This window comes from Rhinolophus hipposideros (assembly GCF_964194185.1).
Source record: "Rhinolophus hipposideros genome assembly, chromosome: 7".
Taxonomy (NCBI): Eukaryota; Metazoa; Chordata; class Mammalia; order Chiroptera; family Rhinolophidae; genus Rhinolophus; species Rhinolophus hipposideros.
This window is the reverse complement of record NC_138053.1, coordinates 335,734-358,660: the sequence shown is the minus strand read 5'-3', so window position 1 is coordinate 358,660 and position 22,927 is coordinate 335,734. Positions and strand designations below refer to the sequence as shown.

Sequence of the window (22,927 nt, the reverse complement as noted above, 5' to 3'; positions counted from 1 at the left end):
AGGAGGGAAGGGAGAAGTGCGGAGATGGACCCACGAGGGCGCAGGACTCAGACCTAGCTCAGTGCTCCAAGCTCACTGCATCCGGGAAGTACTACAGCTGCGGGAGAGGGAATGACTCGGACTCCTAGGGCTCAGCTTACAGCCCACAGGGCTGAGGAGGCAGCATATAACATGGCTGTACCCAACACTCACGGCAGAGACCTCAGTCAAAAGACTGACGGAAGAAGGCTGAAAACGGTGGTGTAAGCCCTCACTGCCAAGCAGAGAACAGAAGCCTTAGGCACTGAGACTAGCCGACCCCTCCCTACCCTCCCAGAGCACGCCCCAACCACAACTACCCGGTGCTAAAAGTGAAAAAGTAGCGGTGTCAGAAAAAAAGAACAGAATATTTGCTGTACTGAGAACTGTGGACCACAGACACAATTCGCAGCCCAACTAGTTCCTGCAAAAAGGAGGGAGCTGTGGAAGCGGGACCAGCTGTGGTGATGGTCGCCGACATTCCTCTGGGCCACTTCTCACAACTCACCCTGCCCCTGGCCCCACCTATCTCGGTGGATCCCTGCAGGAGTAAACAGAACTGCTGAAACATACAGGCTCTGAATCTGGTTCAGAAAGAGCTTTGGAACTTCAAAAGCTCTCGACATCCCGAAAGGGACATGGCACCCTATAACCCAGGTGAACTATTAACAGAGGAGAAGCCTGTCTCCCAGAAAATCCCCCCATTGTGTGAAAAACTGGAATAGTGCAGAGAAAACATAGCACTACTGTGTGAGAGAGGAAAAAAAAGCTGCAGTCAGAGAGAAAATAAAACATTCTACCAACAAGTATGGCAAACAAATGAAAGACCTCGTTCTATCAACCTGTTGCAGAAGCCAATCCTGTAGATGTTTAGGAAGAGAAATAATAAATCAGTAATTGCCATGAATGACCAGCGCAACAAGACAGCTCAGAAAGAAAGTGAAAAGTCTCCAGAAAAGGAACTGAAAGACATGGAAATATGTGACTTAAATGACAGAGAATTCAAGATTGCAGTTCTGAAAAAACTCAACGAGATGCAAGAAAACACAGAAAGGCAATTTAATGAACTCAGAAACGCAATCAAAGAACAACATGAACATTTTACAAAAGATTGAAATTTAAAAAAAACACCAAATAGAATTTCTGGAGATTAACAACTCAATAGAAGAAATTAAGAATGAGATAATCAGCTTAGGTAGTGGAGTTGACCAGATGGAGGAAAGAATCAGTGACATCGAAGATAGAAACCTGGAAATTACACAGATGAAAGAAGAAAGAGACTTGAGACTTAAAAGAAATGAAAGAACTCTAAAGAACTTTCTGACTCTATCAGAAAGAGAAATATAAGAATAATGGGCATACCAGAAGGAGAAGAAAGAGAGAAGGGAACAGAGAATATATTAAAACAAATTGTTGATGAGAACGTCCCAAACTTGTGGACAGAGCTGGAGCCTCGAATCCAAGAAGCAAAGAGAACACCTAATTACCTGAATCCCAACAGGCGTTCTCCAAGGCACATTGTATTGAAGCTGTCTAAAATCAACGACAAAGAAAGAATCCTCAAGGCAGCCAGGGAAAAGAAGACAATAACCTGCAAAGGAAAGCCCATTAGATTATCATCAGATTTTTCAGCAGAAACTCTACAAGCCAGCAGGGAGTGGAACCAAATATTCAAACTATTGAAAGAGAGAAATTAAGAGCCAAGAATAATATATCCAGCTAAGATATCCTTTAGATATGAAGGAGGAAAAAAGACCTTTCCAGACATACAGAAGCTGAGGGAATTTTCTAACACACGACCTGAACTACAAGAAATACTAAAGAAGGCTATTCGACCACCATCAACAGGGACAATTTGTGGCAATATAAAAAGGAGGAGAATAAAGGACTGAACTGGAATATGGGAATGGAGAATGTAAGCGTGCTGAAGAAAATGGAATACTCTAAATATCAAACTTTTTTTAACATAAACTTCAGGCTAATGACTCAAAAAAAATCCAGAACTGAAATAGATACTGTAATAAAAGAAGAAACAGAGGGAAACATCATAGAATACCACCACACAGAAATAATAGACAACAACAAAATGGCAAAGAAACAATGGAGACACAGCCTTACCAGAAAACTGAAGATAGAATGACAGGAAATCCTCACGTATCAAAAATCACCCTAAATGTAAATGGACTGAACGCACCAATAAACAGACACAGAGTAACAGATTGGATAAAAAAACTAAACCCAACCATATGCCGTCTCTAAGAGACACATCTCAGCTACAAGAACAAGCATAGACTCAAAGTAAAAGGGTGGAAATTGACACTCCAAGCAAATGGTACCCAGAGAAAATCAGGAGTAGCCATAATGATATCAGATGAAACAGACTTCATGGTGAAAAAGATAACAAGAGACAAAGACGGACATTTCATAACAGTAAAGAGGACTATACAACAAGAAGATATAACAGTCATCAATATTTATGCCCCCAATCAGGGAGCACCAAAATATACCAAGCAACTACTAACAGAACTAAAGGGAGAAATTGACCAAAACACAATTATGCTAGGGGACTTAAATACATCATTGACAGCTATGGATAGATCATCCAAACAGAAAATAAGTAACGAAATATCAGCCCTAAATGACACATTAGATGAAATGGACATCATTGACATATATATAGAGTATGTCAATACCTACTATACCTTCTTTTCGAGTGTACATCAAATATCCTCAAGGATAGACCATATATTGGAACATAAAATCAGCCTCAGCAAATTGAAGAAGATTGAAATCATACCGAGCATATTCTCTGATCACAAGACTTTCAAATTGGATATCAACTGCAAAAAGAAAGCAGGAAAAAACACAAATACATGGAGATTAAACACATACTTTTAAAGAACAACTGGGTCAATGAAGAAATTAAGGAGAGATCAAAAGATACATAGAAAAAAATGACAATGAAAATACATCCTATTAAAATGTTTGGGATGCGGCGAAAGCAGTTTTAAGAGGGAAATTTATATCACTACAGGCCTTTCTCAAGAAACAAGAAAAATCCCAAATAGATAACCTCATGTTACACCTCAAAGAACTAGAAAAAGAAGAACAAGTGAAACCCAAGGTCAGGAGAATAAAGGAAATAACAAAAATCAGAGCAGAGCTAAATGAAATAGAGAACAAAAAGACAATAGAAAACATTAATGCGACAAAAAGCTGGTTCTTTGAAAAGATTCACAAAATCGACAAACCCTTGGCTAGACTCACTAAGATAAAAAGAGAGAAGACACTAATTAACAAAATCAGAAATGAAAAGGGGGAAGTTATCACGGACACCACAGAAATACAAAAGATCATTCAAGAATACTATGAGGACTATATGCCACCAAATTCAATAAACTAGAAGAAATGGACAAGTTCTTAGAAACATATAGCCTTCCAAGGCTGAAGCATGAAGAACTGGAAAATCTAAACTGACCGATCACCAGTAACGAAATTGAATCAGTCATCCGAAACATTCCCGAAAGCAAAAGTCCGGGACCAGATGGCTTCACTAGTGATTTCTACCAAACCTTAAGAGAGGATCTAATACCAATCCTGCTCAAACTCTTCCAAAAAGTTGAAGAAGAGACAGTACTCCCTAACTCACTTTATGAGGCCAACATTACCCTGATACCAAAACCTGGTAAAGACAACACAAAAAAAGAAAACTACAGACCAATATCTTTGATGAATACTGATGCAAAAATCCTAAGCAAAATTCTAGCAAATGGAATACAACAATGCATTAAAAAGATTATTCATCATGACCGAGTGGGGTTCATCCCTGGGGCACAAGGATAGTTCAACATCTGCAAATCCATAAATGTGATACATCACATAAAAAAAATAAAGGATAAAAATCACATGATTATATCAATTGATGCAGAAAAAGCATTTGACAAGATACAACATCCATTTATGATTAAAACACTTAATAAAATAGGTATACAAGGAAAATACCTTAACATAATACAGCCATATATAACAAGCCGTCAGCTAACCTCATAATTAATGGTGAAAAACTGAAGCCCTTTGCTCTACATTCAGGAACACAAAAGGATTGTCCCCTATCACCTCTTCTTTTCAACATAGTGTTGGAAGTCCTTGCCAGAGCAATCAGGGAAGAGAAAGAAATAAAAGGCGTCCAAATGGGAATGAAGAAGTTAAATTATCGCTCTTTGCAGATGCCATGATGCTATATATAGAAAACCCTAAAGACTCCACCAAAAAGCTGTTAGAAACAATCAATGAATACAGTAAAGTTGCTGGCTACAAATTCAACGTACAAAAGTCCATTGCATTCCTATATACTAACAATAAATCTCAGAAAAAGAAATAGAAAAAACACTTCCAATCAACATAGTTAAAATGACCATACTACCCAAAGCCATAGACAGATTTAATGCAATTCCCATTAAAATCCCAATGGCATTTTTTAAAGAAATAGAACAAAAAATCATCAGATTTGTTTGGAACCACAAAAGACCCCGAATACCCAAAGCAATATTAAAAAAAAAAGAACAATACTGGAGGTATCACACTCCCTGATTTTTCCTTGTACTACAGGGCTACAATAATCAAAACAGCTTGGTATTGGCGGAAAAACAGACACATAGACCAATGGAATAGAATTGAGAACCCAGAAATAAAACCACATAAATATGGACAGATAATTTTTGACAAAGACGCTAAAAACATACAATGGAGGAAAGACAGCCTCTTCAATAAATGGTGCTGGCAGAATTGGATAGCTACGTGCAAAAGAATGAAACTGGACTGCTATCTCTCACCATGTACCAAAATTAATTCAAAATGGATCAAAGACTTAAGCATAAGACCTGACACAATAAACTGCATCGAAGAAAACATAGGTACTAAACTTATGGACCTTGGGTTCAAAGAGCATTTTATGAATTTGACTCCAAAGGCAATGGAAGTAAAAACTAAAATAAACAAATGGGATTATATGAAACTGAAAAGCTTCTGCACAGCAAAAGAAACTATTGACAAAATAATGAGGCAACCAACTGAATGGGAGAAGATTTTCGCAAACAGTTCCTCTGATAAGGGGCTAATATCCAAAATATACAAGGAACTCATGAAACTCAACAACAAAAAAACAAACAACCCAATTGAAAAATGGACAGAGGACCTGAAGAGACATTTCTCCAAAGAGGATATACAAATGGCAAATAGACATATGAAAAAATGCTCAACATCGCTAATCATCAGAGAAATGCAAATGGAAACCACAATGAGATATTACCTCACCCCAGTCAGAATGGGTATCATCAACAAGACAAATAGTAACAAGTGTTGGACAGGCTGTCGAGAAAAAGGAACCCTCAATACACTGTTGGTGGGAATGCAGACTGGTGCAGCCGTTATGGAAGGCAGTGTGGAGGTTCCTCAAAAAATTATGAATAGAATTACCATCAATCCCTCTCCTGGGTATCTACCCCAAAAATTTGAAAACATTTATACATAAAGACACGTGTGCTCCAATGTTCATTGCAGCTTTGTTTACGGTGGCTAAGACATGGAAACAACCAAAATGTCCTTCGATAGATGAATGGATAAAGAAGTTGTGGTATATCTACACAATGGAATACTATTCGGCAGTAAGAAAAGATGATATAGGAACATTTGTGACAACATGGATGGATCTTGAGAGTATAATTCTAAGCGAAATAAGTCAGACAGAAAAAGCAGAGAACCCTATGCTTTTACTGATGTGTGGTATATAATGCAATAACAACAAAAGAAAAAGAGAAAAAAAATGAGAAAGAAAACTCATAGACACAGACAATAGTTTAGTGGTTACCAGAGGGTGAGGGGGTGGGGGGAGGGAGATGAGTGTAAGGGGTATCAAATATATGGTGATGGAAGGAGAACTGAGTCTCGGTGGTGAACACACATTGGGATTTATAGATGATGTAATACATAATTGTACACCTGAAATCCATGTAATTTCACTAACAATTGTCACACCAATAAATTAAGGAAAAAGAATACTTAAGAGCTACTCTTTTAGGAAATTTCAAGTGCACAATATAGTATTATTAACTATAGTCACATGTTGTATATTAGATCTCTAGAATTTTTATCATCTGCATAACTGAAACTTGAGACTCTTGAAGTTAAAGTAACGTACTTTGAATTCTGAAAGAGGTAAATATAAGAAGTCATTAAGGCATCTTTTTTCAGTGGTTTAAATGTTTACTATTGATTGTAATTAAAGACAGGAAATCACTGCAATATTCACTGTTAATGTCTGCTAAATAGTACATAATCTTATACATTCCAGACTGGAGTAAAACATACTGTAGTCTGGAACACTATCTATATTAGAGAATACCATTTACCACTAGGAAAAAGTCAGTAAATCTATATATTAATGTGGAATAATTCTCAGGATATATCAAATGAAGGTATATAAACAGAGCCATCCTTTAATTCTGTTTGCTTTTCTCTGTGCTGTACCTATCTATAATATTTTCTTTTAAAACATGTCTCCTTTTCTCATTATCTTTGTGTTGTACTCAAAAATAGGGTAAGATGTCCTTCTAAGGCAGTACTGCTTAAAAATCAGCACAACGTGCTCTTTTGTACCTCTCCTCCCTTCTTCCAAACAGTTGCAAACAAAGTGACTATTTGGTCCACTAATAGAAAGAACACCAGTTTTGGAGTCAGTTCAGACTTGTGTAAGCTGCATAGCTGAAATCTTGGGCAGGTAAGTTACTTAATTTTTCTGAATCTGAATTACGTGACCTGGCATATAGTAATGAAAATATATGTATCTCATATCTATCATAAGGACTAAAGGAGGCAAAGCACATAAGCACTCAGCACAATGCTAGGCGCATAATACATACTTCATCAATGAGAATCATCGTTCATTTAGTTTAATGTCTAAAGGACTGTTTAGATTTTATAAACTTTGCTTTTCCAATTCTCTTTAAGTAAGTACACTGTAACACCCCAGCCCTCTTCTGGTTATCTACTCTGGAAAGGTAAGTACTTATAAATGTTTTCCTGGTTCTTTTAGCACTTTTGAAAGCAAAATTTCCTATTTCCCTTCTCATGCTCAGAGAGTCCTTTAAAGAAGAAGAATGCTCTTATTTAAAAATGGAGTTTACCTTTCTTTGGATGATTTTTGCATGTTTATGGTTAAATGTATTATTATACAAGTTGAAATTTATATATTATATAGAAGCCTGTCTAGCAAAACAGCCACAGTTTAAAACGGATCAATAGTATAGACTGAAAGCCAAAACCTGGGATAATGTCTACATTAGACTCCCTTATTGATCTAAATTATATTGTAAAAATATAGCCCTTTAAAGTAGTTTTAAAAGGGTTTTGTTTTTTGTTTTCAGCTCTTTCAGTCTGGCATGGCAGAAAAACCAATGTGTATGCCCACACAAATACCCGATGATGAAGACACAGTTGAGTACACCTTTCAAATAGAATTCTTCATTTTGTACTTTGCGTAGTTTCAAAATATAAACTGGGATAAACCTAGGTGATAAAGGGTTATGTTTATTATGTTTGGACATGAATTAACTTTTATACTAATTGGAGTCAATGATGGTTTAAATAATTGTTGCATGTTTCTTGAGTCTGAAGACCTTTTTTGTAGTGCAAACAGTTATTCCTATTTAACACAAGAGAATAACAAGTTAAAACTCTAGAACCTCCCATTAGGTAACAAAAATAGTGATATTTTGATGCATATATTTGTGGAATTTTATGTATTTTAATAAATAACTTTTAAATGAAGTTATTTTAGGAAGTGGTTGAGGGACTGCTTGTTTGTTACTTTACTGAGTGGGAGATTGAACCAACTTCCATTTTAAGATGAGCCTCTGTACAAGGGAAAACATATAATAATTAACATAAAAATTTACACTAAAAGAAAGAATAGTATGTCTGAATGGGTGAAAAGTGGGTTTTAGATCCTTTTGACCAAAATATCAAATATATATATGAGTATTGAACTATATTAAATAGTGTTATTTATCTCTTTATAACTAAAGGGTCTCTTCTTGGTATTTTCTCTTCCTCCAAACATGCATGTTTTTCTATATTTTATTTTTAACTACCAAACTACCATATTTTCTCTCTCTTTATTCTTATTGTTACTCCTCTGGAATGAATGGCTTACTCAACCATTATTTTTTATCAGTCACACCTTTAAAGCCTTACTTAATCTGCCTTTTATCTTCACTGCTTTTATGAAACTACCGTCAAAGTCATTTCAGTGACTAAACCACTGGCTTATACAAATTCCATATTATCTGTGACCCCTCCTCTGCATTAAATCATAGTAGGTACTTCTTTGTTTACAAGACATTAAACTCATAATATTTTAGAATTAGGAGAGATCCCAAAGGCCAGTTAGTCAAAATTTAATCTGATATAAAAATGCTTGCTATAAACGCTTCAGCAAGTAATCTTCAGCAAGTAACCTGTTTTGAACCTTTTTACAATTGGCAACTTAGTTTATTTTCCCTTTTAAATATTAAAATAATATTCTCACATTAATAAAAGAAAATTTCAAACAATAGGGAAGAGAAAACTTTCCTCTCAACCTGTTTTTGTTTAAACCAGCAATAACTAATCTTTCCTTAGCATAATAACATCAAGATCCATCCATATTGTCACAAATGGCACTCTCATCTTTCCTTATGGCAGAATAGTATTCCATTCTGTGTATATATCACGTCTTCTTTATCCAATCATTTATCAAAGGACACTGTGGTTGTTTCCATGTCTTGGCCACCATGAAAAAAAACTTCAGTGGACATCAGAGCACATATATCTTTATGGACAAATGTTTTCAGATTTTTTGGGGGGAACCTCCACACTGCCTTCCATAGAGGCTGCTCCAGTCTGCATCCCCACCAACAGTTTATGAGGGTTCTTTTTTCTCCACAGTCTCTCCAACACTTGTTATTATTTGTCTTGTTGATGATAGCCTTTCTAACTGGTGTGAAGTAATATCTCATTGTTAGACAGAAAAAGTAGAGAACCATATAATTTCACTGATATGTGGTATATAAAATTGAAATCAACAAAGGAACAAGACAAACCAATGAAGAAACAAAAACTCATAGACACAGACAATAGTTTAGACTCTCTTACCAGACAGTAAGGGGTGGTGGGGGGTGGTAGATGAGGGTAAAGGGATCAAATATATGGTGATGGAAGGAGAACTGATTCTGGGTGGTGAGCACACAATGTGATATATAGATGATGTATTACAGAATTGTACACCTGAAACTTATGTAACTTTACTAACAATTATCACCCCAATAAATTTTCATTAAAAAGAAAAAAACTAATCTTTGGACAACTTTTCATAACAGCACATCAAGATAAACCTTATTCTTTTGAATAGTTCTGTATTTTTGCTGTTATGAATGTACTTTTTCAATAATATTTTTTTTGCTATTTGGTACAAGTCTGCATTGAATATTCTATATATCTTTTCTCATACATGTTGAAATATTTTCCTAGAAAGGAAATTGTTGGGTCAGAAAGGATATGCAAGTTTATATTTGATAGCAATTACCAAATGACTCTATAAATATATGCCAATTTACACTTCAACCAACAATATGTGAGAGTTCCTGATTTTTGTTTTCCAAGTCAAGTTGTTGTCCTTTCAATCTTAGTTGTGGAGGACATAGCTCAGCTTTAAGTTGTCGTCCTTTCAGTCTTAGTTGTGGAGGACACAGCTCAGCTCCAGGTCCAGTCACCGTTGCTAGTTGCAGGGGGCACAGCCCACCATCCCTTGCGGGACTCGAAGAATTGAACTGGCAACCTTGTGGTTGAGAGCCCACTGGCCCATGTGGGAATCGAACCGGCAGCCTTCGGAGTCAGGAGTATGGAGCTCTAACAGCCTGAGCTACCAGGCCAGTCAGTCCCCTGATTTTTTTCTTTTAATCTCTCTCTTGTACTGGAATTCAAGGCTTAAATAAACCCATTTAATTTTTGGATAACTTTATGAGAAAATCCTTCTTATATATTGTATGAAATTAGACCCTTGAACTTGTCCTTTTGCCATTTCACTGAGTGCTGCAAAATAAGTGCAATCCCTCTTTCATTTGATAGCCTTCATGTGCTCGCTTCGGCAGCACATATACTAAAATTTGATAGCCTTCATGTGTTTTCAGGTCTATTTCTCTAAGACGCATATTTTGTTCATACTTAAAACATTCAGTTTTCTCATATATTTTTAAAAATTAAGATGTAATTAACATATAACATTGTATTCGTTTTAGGTGTGCAACATAATGATTTGATATATGTATATTAGCATATTGCAAAGTGATTACCACAGTAGGTTTACTTAACATACTTAACCCCATGTGACTATAATTATTTTTTAATGTTGTGATGAGAACTTTTACAATCTACTCTCTTCTCACATAATGTTTTACCTTAAGTTCTGTTATTAGTCTAGTCACTCTCTTTTATTTTCTTTCCTTCATTTCTCTCTCTCCCTCTCTTCCTGTAATTCTCCCTTTTACTTTTCTTTTCTCCCTATCTTGCTTCTTTTCTTCCAGGCTATATAATGATCACCAACACCATACCAGGAATTATGCAAAACATGGACGTATGCAGTGTTCTGGTGTTCCTCTTAGAGTTAAAGATGCATTTCCAAGAAAGGTTCAACCAGCAGAGATAAGTTCATACTGCCCATTTTTTATCTGGATACACTTATCACCATAGGTTTATCTCTGAAGTTATATTACAGTATTAAATTTTTACTTTTATAATCAAACCAGTTTCCTTTGTCTTTTTATGCTTTTATTAAACTTCATTTGCCATTAAACCATGGGTGGTAAGTTTAACATAATATGCTTAATTCTTCTGGATTTCACCTAGTTTTCTCACCTGTCACAATATTTTCTTATTTATTTATTTTTTCTTCTTCATTTTTTAAACTAAACTTTATTGAGGTAACAATTGTTAGTAAAGTTACATAGATTTCAGGTGTACAATTCTGTATTACATCATCTATAAATCACATTGTGTGTTCACCACCCAGAGTCAGTTCTCCTTTTGTCACCGTATATTTGATCCCACTTACCATCACCTACCACCCACTCACTCCCCCTTACCCTCTGGTTACTACTAAACTATTGTCTGTGTCTATGAGTTTTTGTTTCTCATTTGTTTGTCTTACTCTTTTGTTTTTTGCTTACGTACCACATATCAGTGAAATCATATGGTTCTCTGCTTTTTCTGTCTGACTTATTTTGCTTAGCATTGTCATCTCAAGATCCATCCATGTTGTCACAAATGGTCCTATTTCATCTTTTATTACTGCCGAATAATATTCCATTGTGTATATATACACCACAACTTCTTTATCCATTCACCTATCGAAGGACATTTTGGTTGTTTCCATGTCTTGGCCACCATAAAGAAAGCTGCAATGAACATTGGAGTACACTTGTCTTTATGTATAAATGTATCCAGATTTTTGGGTAGATACCCAGGAGAAGGATTCCTGGATCATATAGTAATTCTATTCGTAATTTTTTGAGGAACTTCCACACTGACTTGATTCGCAAATGCACCAATTTGAATTCCCACCAAAAGTGTATGAGGGTTCCTTTTTCTCCACAGTCTCTCCAACATTTGTTACTATTTGTCTTATTCATGATAGCTATTTTAACTGGGGTGAGGTGATACCTCATTGTGGTTTTCACTTGCATTTGTCTAATGATTAGTGATGTTGAGCATTTTGTCATATGTCTATTTGCCATTTGTATGTCCTCTTTGGAGAAATGTCTCTTCAGGTCCTCTGCCCATTTTTCAATTGGTTTGTTTGTTTTTTTTGTTGTTGAGTTGCATGAGTTCCTTGTATATTTTGGATATTAGTCCCTTATCGGAGGCACTACTGGCAGAAATCTTCTCCCATACAGTTGGTTGCCTCTTTTTTTGTCGATGGTTTCTTTAGCTGTGCAGAAGCTTTTAAGTTTGATATAGTCTCATTCATTTATTTTAGCTTTTACTTCCCTTGCCTTTGGAGACAAATTCATAAAATACTCTTTGAACCCAAGGTCCACAGTTTAGTACCTATGTTTTCTTCTATGCAGTTTATTGTGTCAGGTCTTATGCTTAAGTCTTTGATCCATTTTGAATTAATTTTGGTACATGGTGACAGATAGCAGTCCAGTTTCATTCTTTTGCATGTGACTTTCCAATTCTCCCAGCCCCATTCATTGAAGAGACTGTTTGTTCGCCATTGTAGGATTTTTGCTTCTTTCTCAAAAATTAGTTGTCCATACTTATGTGGGTTTACTTCTGAGTTCTCAATTCTACTCCATTGGTCTAAGTGTCTGTTTTTCTGCCAATACCATGCTGTTTAATTATTGTAGCCCTGTAGTACAAGCTAAAGTCAGGGAGTGTGATACCTCCAGTATTGTTCTCTCTTCTTAAGATTGCTTTGGCTATTCGGGGTCTTTTGTGGTTCCAAACTAATCTGATGATTTTTTGTTCTATGTCTTTAAAAATTCCATTGAGATTGTCATGGGGATGGCATTAAATCTGTATATTGCTTTGGGTAATATGGCCATTTTAACTATGTTTATTCTTCCAGTCCATGAGCACGGAATGTCTTTCCATTTATTTCTGTCTTCTTCAATTTCTTTTTAAAATGTCTTATAGTTTTCAGCATATAGGTCCTTCACATCCTAGGTTAACTTTATTCCTAGGTATTTTATTCTTTTTGCTGCAATTAGAAAAGGAATTGTTTTTTGTATTTCGTTTACTGAGATTTCATTGTTAGTGCATAGGAATGCAATGGACTTCTGTACATTGATTTTGTAGCCAGCAACTTTACTGTATTTGTTGATTGTTTCCAACAGCTTTTTGGTGGAGTTTTCAGGGTTTTCTATATAGAGCATCATATCATCTGCAAAGAGCGATAATTTAACTTTTTCATTCAAATTTGGATGCCTTTTACTTCTTTCTCTTGCCTGGTTGCTCTGGTGAGGAATTCCAACACTATGTTTTTGGGAAGGTTTTGGATGAGTGATTCAATTTCGTTACTGGTGATCGGTCTGTTTAGATTTTCCAGTTCTTCATGGCTCAGCCTAGGAACGTTATATGTTTCTAAGAATTTGTCCATTTCTTCTAGGTTATTGAATTTGGTGGCATATAGTCCTTCATAGTATTTTTGGATGATCCTTTGTATTTCTGGGGCATCTGTGATAACTTCCCCCTTTTTCATTTCTGATTTTGTTCATTAGTGTCCTCTCTCTTTTTATCTTAGTGAGTCTAGCCAAGGGTTTGTCAATTTTGTGAATTGTTTCAAAAAACCAGCTCTTTGTCACATTAATTTTTTCTATTGTCTTTTGTTCTCTATTTCATTTAGTTCCGCTGTGATTTTTATTATTTCCTTTCTTCTGCTGACCTTGGGTTTCATTTCTTCTTCTTTTTCTAGTTCTTTAAGGTGTAACATGAGGTTATTTATTTGCGATTTCCTTGTTTCTTGAGATAGGCCTGTAATCATATAAACTTCCCTCTTAAAACTGCTTTCGCTGCATCCCAAAAATTTTGGTTGGGTGTATTTTCATTCTCGTTTGTTTCTATGTGTCTTTTGATCTCTCCTCTAATTTCTTCTTTGACCGAGTTGTTCTTTAAAAGTATGTTGTTTAATCTCCATGTATTTTTCGTTTTTCATGCTTTCTTTTTTCAGTTGATATCCAATTTCAAAGCCTTGTGATCAGAGAATATGCTTGGTATGATTTCCATCTTCTTAAGTTGGCTGAGGTTAGTTTTATGTCCCAATGTATGGTCTACCCTTGAGAATGTTCCATGTACACTCGAAAAGAATGTATAGTCTGATGTTTTAGGATTAAGTGCTCTATAAATGTCAATTATGTCCATTTCATCTAATGTGTCATTTAGGGCTGCTATTTTGTTATTTATTTTCTGTTTGGATGATCTATCCATACCTGTCAATGATGTATTTAGGTCTCCTAGTATAATTGTGTTTTGGTCCATTTCTGCCTTTAGTTCTGTTAGTAGTTGCTTGGTATATTTTGGTGCTCCCTGATTGGGGGCATAGATATTGATGACTGTTATGTCTTCTTGTTGTATAGTCCTCTTTACTGTTATGAAATGTCCATCTTTGTCTCTTGTTATCTTTTTCACCCTGAAGTCTGTTTCATCTGATATCATTATGGCTACAATTGATTTTCCCTGGGTACCATTTGCTTGGATTGTCAATTTCCACCCTTTCACTTTGAGTCTATGCTTGTCCTTGTAGCTGAGATATGTCTCTTGGAGACACATGTGATTGGGTTAGTTTTTGATCCAATCTGGTACTCTGTGCCTGTTTATTGGTGAGTTCAGTCCATTTACATTTAGGATGATTTTTGATACATGAGGATTTCCTGTCATTCTGTCTTTAGTTTTCTGGTATGGCTGTGTCTCCATTGTTTCTTTGCCTTTTTGTTGTTGTCTATTATTTCTGTGTGGTGGTATTCTATGATGTTTTCCTCTGTTTCTTCTTTTATTACAGTATGTATTTTAGTTTTGGATTTTTTTTTTAGTGGTTGCGCTTAAGTTTATGTAAAAGAAAGTTTGATATTTAGAGTATTCCGTTTTCTTCAGCTTATCTACTTTCTCTAGTCTTATATTTTGGTTCATACCTTTACTCTCCCCGTTTTTATGTATTGATGACAGAAATTGTCCCTGTTGATGGTGGTCGAATAGTCTCCTTTAGTATTTCTTGTAGTGCAGGTCTTGTATTAGAAAATTCCCTCAGTTTCTGTATGTCTGGAAAGGTCTTTATTCCTTCTTCATATCTAAAGAATATCTTTGCTGGGTATATTATTCTTGGCTCATAATTTCTCTCTTTCAATAGTTTGAATATTTGGTTCCACTCCCTCTTGGCTTGTAGAGTTTCTGCTGAAAAATCTGATGATAATCTAATGGGCTTTCCTTTGTAGGTTACCGTCTTCTTTTCCCTGGCTGCCTTGAGGATTCTTTCTTTGTCGTTGATTTTAGACAGCTTCAATACAATGTGCCTTGGAGAAGGCCTGTTGGGATTGAGGTAATTAGGTGTTCTATTTGCTTCTTGGATTCGAGGATCCAGTTCTTTCCACAAGTTTGGGAAGTTATCATTGACTATTTGTTTGAACATACTTCTGTTCCCTTCTTTCTTTCTTTTCCTTCTGGTATGCCCATTATTCTTATATTTCTCTTTCTGATGGAGTCAGAAAGTTCTTGTAGAGTTCTTTCATTTTTTTTTTAACGATTTTATTGGGGAAGGGGAACAGGACTTTATTGGGGAACAGTGTGTACACTTCCAGGACTTTTTTTTTTCCAAGTCAAGTTGTTGTCCCTTCAATCCTAGTTTTGGAGGGCGCAGCCCAGCTCCAGGTCCAGTTGCCGTTGCTAGTTGCAGGGGGTGAAGCCCACCATCCCTTGCAGGACTAGAGGAATTGAACCGGCAACCTTGTGGTTGAGAGCCCACCGGCCCATATGGGAATCGAACTGGCAGCCTTCGGAGTTAGGAGCATGGAACTCTAACCGCCTGAGCCACCGGGCCGGCCCCGAGTTCTTTCATTTTTTGAAGTCTCAAGTCTCTTTCTTCTTTTATTCTTGTCATTTCTAGGTTTTTATGTTCGATGTCACTGATTCTTTCCTCCATTTGGTCAACTCTACTACCTTAGCTGGCTATTTGATTCTTAACTTCTTCTATTGAGTTCTTAATCTCCAGAAATTCTATTTGGTTCTTTTTTAAAATTTCAATCTTTTTCGTAAAATGTTCATGTTATTCTTTGATTGTATTTCTGAGTTCATTAAACTACCTTTATGTGTTTTCTTTCATCTCATTGAGTTTTTTCAGAACCGCAATCTTGAATTCTCTGTCATTTAAGTCTCATATTTTCCATATCTTTAAGTTCCTTTTCTGGAGACTTTTCATTTTCTTTCTGAGCTGTCTTGTGTCTTGGTTATTCATGGCAATTAATGATTTATTATTTCTCTTCCTAGTCATCTACAGGAGTGGGTTCTGCAACAGGTTGATAGGAAGAGGTCTTTTGTTTTCCAGTACGTATTGGTAGAATGTTTTATTTTCTCTGTGACTGCACCCTATTTTTCCTCTCTCACACTGTAGTGTTATGTTTTCTCTGTACTATTCCAGCTTCTCACACAATGGAGGGTTCCCTAGAAGGCAGTCTTCAGCTCTGTTAACATTCAACTGGGTCATAGGGCACCACATCCCTGTGGACATGAGGAGATTTTGAAGTTCCAAAGCTCTTCCTGTGCCTGATTCAGAGCCTGTGTGTTTCAGCAGTTGTGTTTACTCCTGCTGGGATCCACCCAGATAGGTGGGGCCAGGGGAGGGGTAAGTTTTGAGAGGTGGGCCAGAGCAATGGCATTGACCACCACCACAGCCAGTCCTGCTTCCACAGCTTTCTTCTTCTTTGCCAGAACTAGTTGGGCTGTGAATCTGTGTCTGCAGACCACAGTTCTCAGATCTGCAAATATTCTGTTCTTTTGATCTGACACTGCTACTGTTCTGCTTCCAGAACTGGGCATGTGGGGGATGGGTGAGCTCTGGGAGGGTAGGGAGGGGGCGGCCAGTCTCAGCGCCTAAGCATTCCATTCTCTGCTCAGCAGTGAGGGCTTAAACCACCGCATTCAGCTCTCTTCCTTCAATCCTTGCTCCGAGGTCTCTGCCTTGAGCATTGGGCTCAGCCGTGTTATATGCTGTCCCCTCAGCCCTGTGGGCTATAAACGGAGCCCTAGCAGTCCCAGCTCTTCCCTCTCCCACAGCTGCGGTAGTTCCAGGATGCAGCGAGCTTGGAGCTCTGAGCCAGGTCCATGTCCTTCGCCAGCGCTCTCCGCCTCCACACTTCTCCCTTCCCTCCTCCCGTGTTCATGCAATTTGCCCACCTTTAGGAGAGTTCAGTCGTGAGCCTCTTTGTCTTGCCTCTCTGCTGTGCAGAGAGTCCTTGGTGGAGTTATAGCTGTTCAATTTGTTGTACATTCCAGGGGAGATTTCCAGAGGCTCACCTCACTCTGCCATTTTGATGACATCATTTGTCACAGTATTTTTATAGTTTACATTATATTGATTTTTTCCTATTTCCCTGTGTGGTCATTCATCATCTCCTCTTTAGGTTCATCTCTTCACCTCCTGAGAATGGACATTTCCCATGTCACATTCTTGGGCGTCTTTTTCTTCCTTCCTTCCTTCCTTCCTTCCCTCCTTTCTTTGCCCTTTCTTTCTTTCTTTCCCCAGAAATTGTTTTATTAAGAATTAACAATTAATATTCTCCAGGGTTCTGGGCTCAGCTAGATGGTTCTCACGCAGGCTCTCCTGTGTCATTGCAGTTGGATGGCTGCCAGGGCTGCAGTCTTGGAGGTTTTCTCACTCAAGTCTGGAATTAATGCTCTCTGTGGTGGAAACTTAGCTGGGGGTGTCAGCTGAATACTGACACATGGCCTCTCCATGTAGTCTGGGCTTGTGCATAGCATGATGGCAGGGTTCCAAGAGGATTTATTTATTAAATTTATTGGGGTGACAATGGTTAGTAAAATTATATAGGTTTCAAGTGTACATTTCTATAATACATTATCTGTATATCACATTGTGTGTTCTTTACTTGCCTTCAAGCCTTCACTGTTCTCAAATGTATCCAATTACCTTCAAGGTATTTTTATACTTTTCTTAAATTAAAATTTCAAAACTCAAAATTATTTTTCTCTCACACAAAAAATGCTAGCTTTCTCTTCTGATTTTCTTATTACTTATCATAGTACCTGGTTAGTTGTCAAGTTATTTTGATTATTTCAGAACATCTCTCTCATCTCTCTCTTTTTCATTCACACCAATAATGTTATTACCACTATTTTTATTAGGAAAATGGCTCCAGAGCTTCATATTCTGTCGCTGGTTTCCTTTCCAAGCCACTTTGCATACTAGTTCTTTATTTACCTTTTTGAAATGCTTCTTTCTTCTAATATTCCCTGACTTAAAAGCTTCAGACACTGTTCATTACCGTTTAGATATTTCTTAGCATCATACTTAAAACTTTCTACTGTTAGGGTTATTTGCAATCTTTTCCATTCTCTCTCCTCTGTTTCATAATTTAAAGTTTTACCTTTAAGTACACAAGTTTCTTTCTGTGCAAGGGACTCAGAAACCCTTGCCACATTTGTCTCCTGTTCGTAGTACTTACATCCTCTATACAAATGTTATCTCATCTTTAAGAGCCAAATTGCTATCTGCAGACTGTGAATTATCTTCAATTACCTCATACCACAGCCATCTATTCTTCTTCCAACTTCTGATATTATTTATTGACTTTTCTATAATTTAGGTACTTGGCATGATGTTAACAAAGATTTTAACTTTTCCTGCATGGGTTTTATTCTTATTAAAATGATAGGTTCTTCATAAATAAGACTTGATTTACAGAATATTAGAGTGTGAAATAATTTTAATATTACCTAATCAATTGTTCTCATTTTACAAAAGAGAAAACAGACTGTCCCAAAAGTGACTGTCCCAAAGTCTCACAATGACTAGTGAATTTTCTTATTCAGTTAACTTTTCCCAGTGCCACTAGAAAACAGAGTTCAGTGAGTACAGGTAAAACACTATTGCTTGTCAGAGCTTGTAGAGATTTTTATAGTTTACAGACTGAATTTATGTACAGTATCTAATTTGCTAGATGTAATCCATGTGTACTTGCTATCAGGGATTAAAATAATTTATGTTTAACACTTCAGTTTTATGTAAATCTATATGAAGTAATCCTTTTAATAGTAGGTTAAACCTTATATTTCTATACACCTGCTTTGTTTACTTCTTAATTTGCAGATGGTATAAAAATGAACCTTAGAACAAGATATGAATTATCACAAATTCCAAATTAGTGTAATCTGAAATATTTCTTTTCTACATAGATATTGGCATTTTATAGAAATAAATGCTATAAGAAATAACTTCTGGCTCATCAGAAGGCATTTGTTAAAGTAGCAGTGATGATACTATAGAAATCCCTGCTGTTTGCTCTGTGGTGAGAGCTCAGTGCTAATGAGGCCAAGGTTGCTGGCCCTTTCTTGATAAGACAATGGGCTCTATTTTGTTCTATTGATGCACAAAGCACTTTGAGCTGATAACTTCCCAGAGCTACAAATTTAAAAATGAGAAAAATATGTTACAAGAAAGTCTAGGCCAGAATGTACAGTGGAGTGTCCAAATGTATTATTGTTACACTAAAATAATCTTCAGAATATATGGATCAGAATGTTCCCTTCATAAGTAGAGAAGAAATCAGAATTTACCATATATATAAAACCCTATCTTCTGAGAGTGTTTTCTTACAAATAGTAAGGAATAGAAAAATAAAAAGAACATATTTTCTTATTTGATTATATTTTTAGTTTTGTATTGCTAAATACACTCTCTTTGAATATGAAATCCCCAGGGAATCTCTGTCAATCTTTTGTTGATTCTTGATATTTAGGGCTCAGATCTTATCACTACCATTCACTGTTCATTCATCCAACAACTATTGAGAGCTTGTTTGGATCTTAACCCCTTAAAGTAATTATGATACTAATCATAGTGATACTGTTAATATAATACAAATGTTCTCCTTATATCTATTGTATTCATTATATTAGAATGCTTATAGAAAGGAAATAATGCAATTTTATTCTCTACACAAAGAATGTTTTTTAAAAAGTATTTGGAGAATGCCCTTATTTAGAGCTACCAATTTTATGCTTTCTTTCTGAAGATAAGATTTTAAATAATTTCAGATTTTGACCACACTATTTAAAATATTTATCCTAAAAACATGATATAGTAAATCTATTTTACTCTTACTACTGAACTCAAATAAGAGCCCCATAGCAGAGTGGTCCAGGAAGTGGTAGAAATAAAACATGGAATTGGAATAGAAGAACAGTAATCCCACGATTATTAATTTGGATGCTCACATATGCAACATTTGGCTTGTAGCTGCCATTTAAACAGATTCTCCTGTGCTTTTAGGATTACTTTTGAATCTCTGTATATGGGGGGAAAGGACACCTTAATATTAGGATTTTTGCAATATATAAACATGATCTATATTTTCACTTATCTAGTTCTATTGTAATTACTCTCATTCTTTTGTAGTTTTAAATGTAAATGTCTTACGTGTCGTTTACTAATTTAGTTCCTATGTATTTTTAATTTGTTGTTATTTTAATGAACTTTTTTTCCAGTTGTTTGATGCTAGAGTGTACAATACAATTGAGCTACCTTCAATAAAGAGAACAATTTGATAGTTTTTACACAAATGAAATCCCAATTCTGCTTGATTGTATTAGAATTTCTAGGAAAACACTTAGTAGCTTGACTCTAAATTTTCAGAAATCAGCTATACAATTTTTTCATTGTGCTTCCAGATATGCATGATCTGATTAAAGTGGGCAAAAGATTCTTTTTTTTTAAATTAAAGTTTATTGGGATCATAACTGTTCCTAAAGTTAAATAGATTACAGTTGTACAATTCTGTAATACATCATCTACATATGACATTGAGTATTCACCACCCAGAGTCAATTCTCCTTCCATCACCATATATTTGATACCTTCTACCCTCATCTACCACCTCCCCCTTTACCCTCTGATAACCACTAAACTATTTTCTGTATCTATGAATGAATTAACAAGTACAATTTCATAGTTACAGAATAGTCATGGGGATGTACAGTAAAGCATATTCAATATTATTTAATATTATTTTATATGAGTTTTCGCTTCAATTGTTTGTCTTGTTCCTTTGTTGTTTTCAGTTTTATATATAGAAGATGTGTTATATATACACAATGGAATACTATTCTGCCATAAGGAAAGATGAAATAGTGCCATTTGCAACAACATGGATGGATCTTGAGATTACTATGCTAGGCGAAATAAATCAGACAGAAAAAATAGAAAACCATATGATTTCATTGATATGTGGTAAATAAACTGAAAACAACAAAGGAACAAGACCATTGATCTTTTGAATGTATTGCTGATCTTTTCAATGGATTTGGTCTTTTAATTATTTTGTTGTAATTTTTGCATGTACATTCATCAAAGATATTGATGTGTCAGTTACTTTTTCTAAAAAAGTTTATTGGGATGACAATTGTTAGTAAAATTACATAGATTTCAGGAGTACAATTCTGTATTACATCATCTATAAATCAAATTGTGTGTTCACCACTCAGAGTCAGTTCTCCTTCCATCACCATGTATTGGATCCCCTTTACCCTCGTATTCCAAGTCCCTCCCCCCTTACCCTCTGTAACCACTAAACTATTGTCTGTGTCTATGAGTATTTGTTTCTGATTTGTTTGTCGTACTCTTTTGTTGTTTTTGGTTTACATACCACATATCAGTGAAATCATATGGTTCTGTTTTTTCCGTCTGACTTATTTCGCTTAGCATTATACTCTCAAGATCCATCCATATTGTCACAAATGTTCCTAGTTCATCTTTTCTTAACGCCGAATAGTATTCCATTGTGTATATAAACCACAACTTCTTTATCCATTCATCTATCGAAGGACATTTCAGTTGTTTCCATGTCTTGGCCACTGTAAATAAAGCTGCAATGAACATTGGAGAACACGTGTCTTTATGTATGTATAAATATTTTCAGATTTTTGGGGTATATACCCAGGAGAGGGATTCATGGGTCACATGGTAATTCTACTTGTAATTTTTTGAGGAACCTACACACTGCCTGCCATAGCGGCTACACCAGTCTGCATTCTCACCAACAGTGTATGAGGGTTTCTTTTTCTCCACAGCCTCTCCCAAACTTGTTGGACTGGGGTGAGGTGATATCTCATTGTGGTTTTTATTTGCATTTCTCTGATGATTAGTGATGTTGAGCATTTTTTCTTATGTCTACTTGCCATTTGTATGTCCTCTTTGGAGAAATGTCTCTTCAGGTCCTCTGCCCATTTTTCAATTGGGTTGTTTGTTTTTTTATTGTTGAGTTGCATGAATTCCTCGTATATTTTGGATATTAGCCCCTTATCGGAGGCACCGTTTGCAAAAATCTTCTCCCATTCAGTGGGTTGCCTCTTTACTTTGTCGATGATTTCTTTTGCTGTGCAGAAGCTTTTAAGGTTCACATAGTCCCATTCGTTTATTTTAGCTTTTACTTCCATTTGCCTTTGGAGTAAAATTCATAAAGTGCTCTTTGAACCCAAGGTTCATAAGTTTAGTACCTATGTTTTCTTCTATGCAGTTTATTGTGTCAGGTCTTATGCTTAAGTCTTTGATCCATTTTGAATTAATTTTGCTACATGGTGACAGATAGCAGTCCAGTTTCATTTTTTTCATTGTGACTATCCAAATCTCCCAGCATCATTTATTGAAGAGGCTGTCATTTCTCCATTGTATGTTTTTAGCTTCTTGTCAAAAATTATCTGTCCATATTTATGTGGTTTTATTTCTGGGTTCAAAATTCTATTCCATTGGTTTTTATGTCTGTTTTTCTGCCAATTCATGCTGTTTTGATTGTTGTAGCCCCCGCAGTACAAGCTAAAGTCAGGGAGAGCGATACCTCCCGTATTGTTCTTTTTTCTTACGATTTCTTTGGCTATTCAAGGTCTTCTGTGTTTCCAAACAAATCTGATGATTTTTTGTTCTATTTCTTTAAAAAATGCCATTGAGATTTTGATGGGGATGGCATTAAATCTGTATATTGCTTTGGATAATATGGCCATTTTAACTATGTTGATTCTTCCAAGCCATGAGCACGGAATGTCCTTCCATTTCTTTGCGTCATCTTCAATTTCTTTCAAAAATGTCTTATAGTTTTCA

The 22,927-nt window shown here is 35.9% G+C and overlaps 1 protein-coding gene across 3 annotated transcripts in view; it reads left to right on the top strand.

Moving 5' to 3' along the window:
• The window catches only part of SEPTIN14 (septin 14), a gene marked incomplete at both ends in the record, with an annotated part of 390,465 nt that overhangs the window by 284,832 nt on the left and 82,706 nt on the right, over nt 1-22,927 (top strand). The window contains one exon of one of the 3 annotated variants that reach the window (XM_081053018.1): nt 7,452-7,508. The exons of 1 other annotated variant lie outside the window; for it this stretch is intronic. In XM_081053018.1, coding sequence (XP_080909144.1) covers nt 7,455-7,508 — 54 coding nt within the window. Of the gene's footprint in view, nt 1-7,451; nt 7,509-22,927 lie in introns of those variants that run through there. One more of the 3 variants, XM_081053017.1, reaches the window with a different exon arrangement.